Genomic DNA, 10,936 nt, shown 5'->3' on the forward strand with positions numbered 1-10,936 from the left:
GTCACTGCTTTGGATTGTTATAAGTGGTTGAGTCACCTGATGGCTTCTGTGTCCAGTGATCTTATGCCGAGCTTCCAAGACAGCAAAAGCAGGAGACTGGGAGTTCTAACCCCAGCTCTGTCTTCCTGTGTGATCTTGGACAGGCATCACCTTGGACCGCTCAGCTCCAGTTTCCCCGTCTGGAAACAACACGCTTGGCCAAATTAGCAATTCTCTCGCATCTTCAAGGCTTGCTGCTAGTAAGAGACCAATAAATGCTTCTCAGCAGGTCCACACTTTAGACTCAAGGGCTCCAATTGCGATTAGATTCAGTGCCCCTGCTGGGGGTCAGAGCCTTTAGTTTGCACCGACGGAATCCAGGCTCTCAGGGTGCCAATCTCGTGCAAGGAGGCACCTCGCTCTCTGTGATGTATTGGTAGCAACCATCATTAATGTCACTGGAGCGAAGGTATGGGACGCTATAGCGCCGGTACTCTGCCGCTGTGTGCGCTTTGAACCTGCACGCTGCCAGATGTAAGGGTTTAAACGGGACCCATTCCATTCCACATGGGAAGCGAATCTACCCCTAAGTTGCAACTAATATGTGGTTGATGTTCCTTTCAGACAGGACCAACTGCCCAGTGTGGCATCCCCACCGTTAGTAGATCTTTGCCTTTTGGGTCCTCTGCAGGTTTTTCTGTGTGGCAATCTGCTTAGGCTGCACAAGAAACAAGCGTGTTGGTCGAATCCTGATCCCTGGCAGGGGCCTGTCTGTGCCCAACACAATTGTCAGCTGATATGGCTTGTAACAGAGCCCCTCTGTGCCTGTTCTGGCTCCATTTGCGCTTAGGAGCAGACTGTTTTGCCCTGCATCTTTTCCTCACCCTGGGGGCCCTTTGTATAGGGGGGGAGGAGAAGTTACTTGCCTCTCCTAGTTTCCATAGTAACCAAGGAAGAGAGGAAAACCCAAACCTGACTGTCTGGGTCATTAGCCACATGAACCCGGCCCATCCTCTGCAAATCGCTGTTCCAGAGCCTTCAGGGGTTAGTCCAGGTGCTGGTCTTCACTGAGTAAAGCCTGCACTCAACGTTCCCATGCTGTGGGGAGAGCTGCGCCGCTCTTCAGGGGTCATCGATTCTGCCACAACTCAGCTGCGGCCCCCACCTGCTGGCTAAGAGGAGGAAGAAAGGCAGCTGCTCCAGGGCGAGATCGCAGCCTGAGAAGTCAGACCCCTTCCCTGCTCTCTGCTGTATGGATCGAGGCTCAGATGCTCCTTTTTTGACCCCCCTGCTCCAGCGCTGACTTAATCGCTTCCATTCTTTAAACAAAACCTTTGTGTGGCGCTCTGGAGTTTAGTGTTCGTGAACGTGGGCGACGGAAGGCGCTGGCTGGTCGGGTACACACTCCCTGCGTGGATGGTGTACTGTCCTGCCCCCACGCCATCCCTTGTCATGTAGTGAGCTTTCTGGGCCAGTGCCCTCTGCCTGCCTGCCTGCCTTCAGGTTTATTTGCCACTGGTTCCAAAGGGCACGCTGGGTCTTCCCCGCTGCTTGCAGCCAAGTTTGCATTTTCCTCTCTATCTTCCTGGTTGCTGTGGAAGTACAAGCTACTGGCCAGGGTTCGACACAGCCCAGCCCATTCGTTTCCCACACACGCACTCATCCTCACCTGTAGGATGCACTGGCACAAGGGAGCTGTTGAATTTGTGAGGTTGGAAATAGACGCTATTGAATTTTCCTTCTGCTCTCTCTAGTGAGCGAGTTGAAAATGCCATGCTCTAATCAGCTGAGTGCCTTCAGCTCACCTGTGCGGTAAACACTTGTAACGGTCTAGGAGCAAAGGAGGGAGCTGGGTTTTCAAAAGGCTCCCCCAGCATGTGTTGCTTGAGGAGCGACTATCTCCCTTTTGCTCAGGAAGGCGATTCTGGGAACACAGGCCACATCCTTGTTCCTCCCTTTCCTGAATTTCCTGAGCCTGTGAATAATTGCGCCCTCAGCTAATATGCAGCAGGGGGACCATGTGGTCTAATGATTGGAGCAAAAGGACTGGCAGCCTGTTGCAGCTTGAGTTCCAGTCCCACTTTGTGCCAACATCTTCAGGCCAACTTGGAGTTGGCTGGAACAAGAACCACCTGATGAACTAGTAGATAGAACATCAGCTGAACTTACCGCCGTAAGCCAGGAAATTACCCCAGGAGCCCACAGCCAGGAGTGGCTGGGACCTCAAGGGACATTTGTGGTTATCTCAAGAATCCCCTGAGTATCAAAAGCTGGGAGCGGACGAGAGGGGTGGATCACTCCAAAATTACCCTGTTCTGGACATTTCCCCCGAAGCTCCAGTCCTGGCCGCTGTTGGAGAGAGGACGCTGGGCAGGAACGGAGCATGGTCTTGACCCAGTATGGCCATTCTTCCATTCTTGTGTACTGAACTTGCTTTCCTAGGTCAGCAGGTTGTGTGGCTTTAGGAATGAGACTTACAGGGGCACTGCTCATATCTTGGCCTCTGTGGCCCAGAGTTTCTTCCTTCTGGCCTCGGAAAGACCACAGCCAGCCCCTCCCTTAAATTGGGTTTGGGCTTCCACAGGTGTGGGCCATTGATTTGGATGCTGTGTATTTTGGATCCCTGCTGCTGCTGCTCTTTCTCTGTAAGGTGCCTGAGAAATAAGTGTCATGGTTACAGCCATATATTTATGTGCAGGTAAAATCATACGTCTCTCCCGAGTGCTACAGTCACAAATTGTATAAAAACCTCATCCCGGCCACAGTGCCGGGAGGCAGACGGGAAAGGCGTTTTCTCTCACCCGCTAAGGCACTGAAAAGGGTTTGAATTCAGGGTGCAGAGAATTGTGTTAATGACTGAGAAGCCGAAGTTGAGATTTAGGCAGTGATCTCATTTGTTCTTACCTAGCAGCATCCTCTGGCTCGGAAGTGCAGAGCACGATGTCCAAAATCAGCCTGTCCAAGTTCTGGGCCTTTTTTTAGGAATCTGCAGCTCACGGAAGGGACCCGGGCCTTGCCGTACTCTTGCCTTGCCTAGAGTAGTGTGATCGTGGAGGTGGGAGTGTGACCCAAATCCACAGGGAGGTCTCCAGGGAGATGGAGCACTTATGACCAAATCTGCTCTTGCCTCATTCTCCAGTGTGCGCCTTCCCCCGTAGACTCACTGTCTCGTGCAGCTGCCAGTTCTTCGTCTGTGCACTCATGCTCTTTGTACACTGCTTAGCACAATGGGCCCGTGGTCTGTGACTAGGGCTCCTAGGTTCTAGGATAACACAGATGACATTTGGGGGTGTAGTTCTGTGTGTCTGGTGTGCACACTTGATTTAATTGATTTAATTATTTAAATAATTTTCTATTTGAAGACACTGTTTCCAGTAAGCTGCAGAACAACAATGTTTACACCATTGCCAAGAGGAATGTGGAAGGCCAGGACATGCTCTACCAGTCTCTGAAGCTCACCAACGGCATCTGGATCTTGGCTGAGCTACGTATCCAGCCTGGGAACCCGAATTACACAGTAAGACTCTCGGCGGGGCTGGGGCGGGAGAGGAGAGGCCACACATCCTTTCCTAAGCTATCTCAAATCTGAGCCTGCTTCTTCCCAGCATGCTCATTTGGGGCAGGGCCTGTTAATTTCAACGCCAAAGGAAATCCCTGCTGAGCTGCGGGGAGTTGGGAAACCACTGACACAGCTATGTTAGTGACCCGCTGAGCTAGCTTAATGCTGACTCAGCAGCAGGCATTTATTGGCCGAGATCGTTACCACTCGAATTAGCCAAGAGAAATCAACACAAAAGCATTGCCAGAATTCTCCCCAACCCCCGCCTTTCCGCCTCCCCCTCTAGTAAACAAACTAGATTTATGCCATGCTGAGCTGTTGAAGCAGAGACCAGCTGTCCAGATTTCGGAGATTTCCTTGGCCTGGCCTCTGTGGCAGCCACTCAAAGGCAAGAACGCTGCTTGTCCCACACGCCACATGTAGCTACTTCCTTTAACTGTCCTGCCTCCCTACTGCTTATTGTTTTAGATTCTCCTCGCTGCTGATGGAGTCTCTCTCCTGGTTTGAGAATCTCGAGTCACACCCCGGGGGGCCCTTCGTGTGGAAAGAAAATTAAAATCTTTGAAAATATACTACCGAAAAGGGAGCTTGGCTTTGCGTTAAGCTCCCTCGTTCTACAGGAGTGCGAGCAGGGCTCTGATTTGCGAGCTGGTCTGCTGTTGGGAACTGGCAGCTTGATGGTTAGCATTGCCCTTAAGGGAAAGCACCTCTCAAGGTTATTGACCTACGCCCGCCGAATACCACTGGCATTATCTTGGTTTAGTGTGGTATGAATTCCGATCCTGCGGGATAGGACTTTCAGGAGTGTACAGGTCCCGCATTGAACATTGGTGCAAGTCTATTAATCAGACTGTGAAGGAGTAAGCATTCGTAAGGGTGGGGTCCCATTTATCTTCTGTTGCTCATTTCCACAATTCTGTCACAAAACTGGCTAGCTTTTCCTACGTGAGTGGGAGTGCGCTTTCGCAGAACTCAGCACCTTGGTGGTAAATAGCTTTGGGGGACAGCAAGCGGGACTAAATATTTGAAGTTGTCTGTAAATTTAAAAAAAAAAAAAACCTGGTATCCTGGAAAACACAATGGTAACCTGTGCTAACACGGTATGGCTCTTTGTCACCCCCTTGAGGTTTGAGTCGGCTGCTGCAGCAGAGTTAAGGCACATGGTCTTTTAGCTTTAATTAAATAGAGGCTCAAGCTTTGAGATCCACAAGGTCCTGGGTTCGGTCTTCAGTCAACCCAGCTCAAGGCGCACAATCGTTAGGGCAGAAGAACTTGAACGGTGGGGATGGAAAAGTGTTACCTGTCCTTTCCTACCTATGTTAGGCCAGACTGACTCTCTATTAGACATCTGTGTGCAGCACCACTGGCGCGCGTGGCACCTTGCGGAGTGGGTGATGCATCATGGCAGCCTCACTGTGTATTAGACTGGGTGGAGTCTGGATCCAGTGCAGTGAAATGGATCCTGAGGGATTAACAAATGAGCTAGTAGAGATGGGCTGTGTGTTTTCTGCTGCCTTCTTACCCTAACCTCGGCTTCACGTCTCTCCTAGCTGTCCCTGAAGTGCCGGGCTCCTGAAGTGTCCCAGTACATCTACCAGGTCTACGACAGCATTTTGAAAAACTAACAGCATGGGTCCATGTCTCACTCCGCAGCGGGAGGAAGGGAGACTCCGGATCCTCCCGTTATCGGTGCAGGCAAAGAACTCTAACTGGAAGCAGCTGTATTCATGTGTAGGATTTCAGACAGATGCACCGAGAAACCAAGGTAGCGATTAGTATCCACATGCTAATAATAATATAGGGAACAACCGTTTGATATTTTTAGCGTCCATGGAAACTTTGTAACCACTGCTTCAACCACTCCCGTGTCCCCCCAGCGCCACTGTTCTGTCGTTCTTTCTTGTGGGCTTTTCCAGCTCGTGCCAATGTTTAGCGTTTTCTAAACCGCGTTAGGCGTAGTTGATATTTTGTAATATATGGCTCGTTTAAAACCCGAAAAAGACAAGTCTCTTGTTCATTAAAACAAGGCAAAGGCATCATAGAAACACAAACTGCACTTTATTATTTTATATTTTTTATACGTTTGGGGTTTTTGGTTTTTTTTTGTATTGTAACCAGATGAAAAAAAGGACAAAAAAACAGATCTGGAGTAGTGAAAACATCCAAGGGAACGCAGGTGAGCTAGGACTAGCGTAGCCTTGAGGAGCCAGTGATGTGTGGAGAGAGCCAGTTCGGACCCAAGATGCATCTACTTGGGTTGGATGGGGCTTTGGGTCGTACTTGTGCTGTGGGCCTGGATGCTCATCCCAAAAATCGGTGCCCCAGCTGTCTTGCCTGGTTGCGCTCCTGGGGTTTGGAAGTGGGTCTTCATTGCATGGGGAAGCAGGAGCTGGCAGGGTCTGGTTTGATAATGGGACAGCAGATGGCAAAACGAGGAAGGAAACAGCAGGTCTGACTCCCGGAATGCAAGGCTCTTGGCAGACCATGGGGTGCAGGCATTGCCTTTTTTTCCCCTTCCCCACTCATTCCCTGTGTCTTCCTGCGACAGCCTGTCTGCCATCCTCCCGCTGGGTCAGCTTCAGCTAGCTGAGTTGGGTTCTGCCTGGCTCCGACTGCTGTCCAGGCTGAAGGGCCTATGCGGTAAATCTGAATCTGCCTACAGTTCTCTGGGAGCATCCTCGAGCGCTTGCCTGCTGAGGTGTGAGTGCAAAAGCTGGAGGACACTGCAGCATCTGGCTATGCACTTTGGGTTAAATTCGCTGGAGGAGTCCAAGCCCCTCCTCGCCCCCCCCTTACACCTGCGGGCACTGGCACTGCCGGGCAAGTTGCCCCTGGCTTTGGAAAGCCTTTTCGTCCGGAGTCCTGGAAAGCTTGCCATCAAAAGTTGCTGAGGAGAAAGCGCCCATTATACAGGGGTGCAAAGGAGAGTCGCCGAGAAGCTAATTGGGAGTCGCAGCTCACCTCCCCCCCTCACTTGTGACACCCAAAATATTTAGTGATGGGGGAGAGTCTTGAGTGCAATCTCCTGCCCCGTAAACCCTCAGCTCCGGACGACCCTGTTGCTGCAGGGGCCAGTGGGTGCTGTACGTGAGGTGATCTCACAGGCTCGTTCCCTCCATCCCCGGTCACCAGAGCTGGGCTTTCTGTGCCAAAGGCAATAGACTGAGGGTCATTTGGGTTCCTAGTGTCTGAAACTCACTGGCGTGGGGACACAGGCTCCCTTACTCCTCTCTGCTGCAGCTCCTGCTCACGCAGCAGGCTCCCAGGGTGGAGGGCAGCTGTTTGGGCTTTCTGCCAGCCAGGGAGTTTCCCTGTCGCAGGCAAGGTGCTGGAACAGACACCATGAACGGTGAAACAAAAGCAGGGAGAGCAGCTGGCTTGGCTCTATCCGTCAGTCCATCTACATAGCTGGATGTGTCAACCCAGCCCCAGAACGGCTTCTGTAGTTCCCACTGCTCTCAGCTGATGCTTGGCACAGCACTTCCCCCAGGAGTGAAGTGACCCCCTTAACGGGACCACATACAACCCTCAGCCTGTGCTCTTGAACCCAAGACCGGGTGGGGATCACCTGTGTGATGCATGTGAGTCTGGAGATAGAGAACAGGACTGTAACAGTGGACCTGGAGAATAAGGGGGAAGGGAAGGGGCTAGCGAGGGTAGGCCAGGTCACGGGCAGGATGAAATGTGGTTCCGTGGCAGGGAGACTCGGCTTGAAGCCAGTTCTCAGCCAGGGAAGTGAAGATTGGGAGCAACTGCATCCTTCACTGTATGAGCTGGGCTGCGTCCTCGGTGCAGAGATCGTTTGGCAGCATGAATCCTGGCTGGGCAGAAGGCGGGACAGGGTTATAGAAACCGGGAACTTGAGCATGCACCAGCTTGGCTGTTTGGTTAGTTGTCCAAAGCCCTGAGGATAGCTGGGCTGCGAGCAGTAATTGATAAAGTGCCGGGTGCACGGAGGCGGGTGCCTCTCTCGAGCCGCCCCTCGAAGCCAAGCTGGGAAGCAGCACCCGGCCTCTCGTAAGTTTCCACCATGGAGTTCAGCTGTGTGCGTGGGAGAGGGTGGGCAGAGCCAGGCTGAGTCCTGCCGAGGTGTGAGGGGGCAGCAGGGGAAATCCCTGTTCTCTCTGCCAAGGGACGGCAGATTCTGCACAGCGCCTCGTATTCCCCTGGCTGTGGTGCTGGCTAATGGAGATTGCTGCTCAGTGAGCCTGCACCGGATTAGGTCACCGACCTGGGAGAAGCGGTGGAGGATCCCTGGGAATAATGGCACGAGTCTTGCTCAGTTAAACCCTCTGTAAAACCTGAACACGGGAAAGCATTAAACAAAACCCTGAGCAAATCCCTCGCCTGCCCGGAACTCCTTCCCCCCGCGGTGTCTGTGCGTCTCTTCTGGGCCTGTGCTGTGTGTGTGTCTGCATGCCGTGAAGCGTGGGCTGTGGGAAGGGGAGCCACAGGGCAGGCAAGGAGCATTGCTCAGTGTCGATGCCATTCCATTGTATCGCATATCCACTCTGATGTGTTCACTTTTTGGTAAAGCTTTACCTTCTGTCCTTGTCAATAAACTTGTCATTTACACGAATGCCCAGCTGTGGTGTGCCTCTGTTTGGGAAGGGGGGCTGGCAGGGCGCAGCGGGTTTGGGGCTGGAGGATGCAGCAGGAGCAGCTGCTAACTCTCCTGAGAAGCACTGGCATCCTTGCCAGGTGACCCATGGACCAGAGACCCCCCGTTCAAGGTCAGAGATGGCCAGAAACGTGCTCAGACTGCCCCAAGCTGGTCAAAAGCAGAGACGGTGCCATGTGACTAGAGATTTATTTGTGATAATTTCCCCCATCGCCCAGAATAAAACCCTGCTCTGTTCCCTGGCTGCTAATGTTCCGTAACACCCGTACCAGCGAACATACATTTCCCTCCTCCTTCACTTCTATGCTTGGCGTTATTTATTGTGTGCATTACAATAGTACTCAGAGGCTGCCGCCATCATCAGGAGCCCCTTATGCCAAGTCTTCAAACACACGGTGAGAGAGTCTTTACCCTCAAGAGCTTTCAGTCTAAATATACTGGGCAGATGAAGGGCAGGAGGGAAAGTGAGGCACAGAGTGGGGAGGTGACGTCTGAGATCAGTGGCAGAGCTGAGAACAGAACTGACTCCCACTCCTGTGTCCTGGAGCCAGTAGACCGTGCTGTTCTACTCGCCTTTATCATTTTCTAGTTAAATTACAACGCACTATTGATTTTGCTGTGCAGCTTTGAGGCTCCCACCCACCTTCAGCTCCAGGTGCTCTGCACTTAAATCACTGACTCAGAACCTGGGCAGGGTGGAGAGGTTAGAATAAAGAACATCAGGCGCGTGGCTGGATCAAGCAGGAGGAGATGGGTGGGCTCTCCCCTCGTCCTTCGGGAGTCTCAGCCGCTCAAAGCCTCAGTTCAGAAGGCGGCGCTGACCATGAATGGATCCGCTCCTGTAGTTGGGAAGTTACCGCGCTGAGCCCACAGCCTCCCAGCGTTGCCAGCTCTGGTGCTGGTTTGTTTTTCTTAAAAGCCCCAGTTTCTGGAGTCATGTGAGAATCTCAGCTTTCATTGAAAGTAAGAGCAAATTCCTCGCCCACATGGGGAAAAAGCCTCTCGGACAGGATGTCCCTGAAGGAGCCCAAACTAGGAAACGAAAGAGAAACGCCCCCCAACTATTAAAAGTTGGGGGCTTTAAGCCTTGGCTTTTTGCAGGCCTGACTCTGAATCTTTGAAGCCTGGGGTGTGTCCGCGAGCGGCCCCTGTATCATGCCCCAATGCTGAGTTAGCCCCGGCCTGGCAGAGGAGGACAGAGCTCAAAAGCAAAGCAAAGCAGCCAGCGTGTTGCGGGTGGAAGGTGGCTGTAAAAGGAAGACGTGGGCCCAATACCCGACCAGTGCCTTGGGAGGTGGGGAGACCTAGGAACCCGAGATTAGCCACAGCAGCCTGAGCCCTGTAATATGAATCCCTGCCGAGTAAGGGTACGTCTACGCTGCAAGAGAAGACCTGTGACAGTGAGCCTCAGAGCCAGGCTGGAGCCCAGGGACAGGGGAGGGTTTCCGAGCCCGCACCCCTGCATCGACACGGTTATTTTTAACCCTGTAGCGTGAGCCTGCGTCAACTGACCCAGGCTCTGAGATTTACTGTCACGGGGCTTGTTTTGCAGTGTAGACGCACCCTTTCTCGCTCCAGGTTGTTACACAGAATCATGCCTAATGAAACCCCTTCCATTCACTCCCTTCTGTAGCAGCTGCTCCATTGAAATCTGCCTCCAGTCTTGCTTTCCACCAAGTCAAAGCATATCCAAGCGCTTTGTCACCTTCCCGCCAGTGAACTGGCGTTACCGATGCTTTCCGAGTGGGAGGGCCTTGCTCCGTAGCCATAGTAAGAGAACCGAGCCCCAAAGAGATTAAGTGATTTGCCCAGGGTTACACAAGGGAGTCTGTAGCAGAGCTGGGAAGTGAACCAACCTCTCCTGCATCCTGCTGTCTCCCTACCATGTTCCTCATTAGACACAGCTGACGCATGGGCTCGTGAGTTCCCCTGTCACCAGCTCTTCCTTGCTCTGTGGCACCAAGCAGTTTATCAAAATAAACCGTGCAGACATTTGGCTAAGTTTCTTGCAGTAACTACATCTCCAAATGAAGCTTAATGGCCCAATTTCTCCATGTCACACGGCTGCTGAAATACATGAAGGCTGGGAATGGCTCTTCCCCCATCAGGAAAGTGTCCCTCAAGGGAGTCTCTGCCTGACGCTCCGGGCTGCTCAATCAGTGGTTTCTTACTCGGTGCACCTCCCGGTGTGATTGGTCAGGCCTGGGCTCAGCTTTTTGTGTGTAACTTAGGCCAAATCATTCTTAGCTGAGCCAACCCTTCTGGGTCCCCGGGGGAGGCAGACTCCCTCCACGCTAGCTAATCCCTTGCTGGTTGCCTCCCTTTACCCTGCACTGGGGAGAGGGGGAGAAGTGGCATTGTAGGCAGGAGCCATTCGTCCACATATGCACTATGGGGGATAGCTCAGTGGTTTGAGTATTGGCCTGTTAAACCCAGGCTTGTGAGCTCAATCCTTGAGGGGGCCACTTAGGGATCTGGGGCAAAATCTGTCTGGGGATTGGCCCTGCTTTGAGTAGGGGGTGGGACTAGATACCTCCTGAGGTCCCCTCCAACCCTGAGATTCTATTTATTCAGAGACCCAACAGCTAATTTGGGGGGGTTTCACCTGGATCCCTACCTTTGAACTTCTCTTCCCGTTGCTAAGCTGCTGCTCGGAGAGGCCAAGGGAGAGCAGAGGCAGTTTAAGGTCATAAATGATGTGGGAGAAGCTGCTTTCAAGTGGCACTTTCCAGCTCTCTCTCTTTCATAAGCACAGAGGCTCAGATCCTCAAAGGTAT

General features: G+C 52.5%; 1 protein-coding gene across 5 annotated transcripts in view; it reads left to right on the plus strand.

Annotated features, from left to right (window-relative positions):
* Positions 1-8,117, plus strand: part of AP2B1 (adaptor related protein complex 2 subunit beta 1) — a 108,320-nt gene extending 100,203 nt beyond the window's left edge. For all 5 annotated transcript variants that reach the window (XM_039507373.1, XM_039507375.1, XM_039507372.1 and 2 more), the window contains 2 exons: positions 3,342-3,496; positions 5,089-8,117. In XM_039507373.1, the coding sequence (XP_039363307.1) occupies positions 3,342-3,496; positions 5,089-5,163 (230 nt within the window). In that variant the 3' untranslated portion in view covers positions 5,164-8,117. The remainder of the gene's footprint in view (positions 1-3,341; positions 3,497-5,088) is intronic.
* Positions 8,118-10,936: the final 2,819 nt, after the last annotated feature.

The sequence above is a fragment of the Mauremys reevesii genome, linkage group 20, assembly GCF_016161935.1.
Source record: "Mauremys reevesii isolate NIE-2019 linkage group 20, ASM1616193v1, whole genome shotgun sequence".
NCBI lineage: Eukaryota > Metazoa > Chordata > Testudines > Geoemydidae > Mauremys > Mauremys reevesii.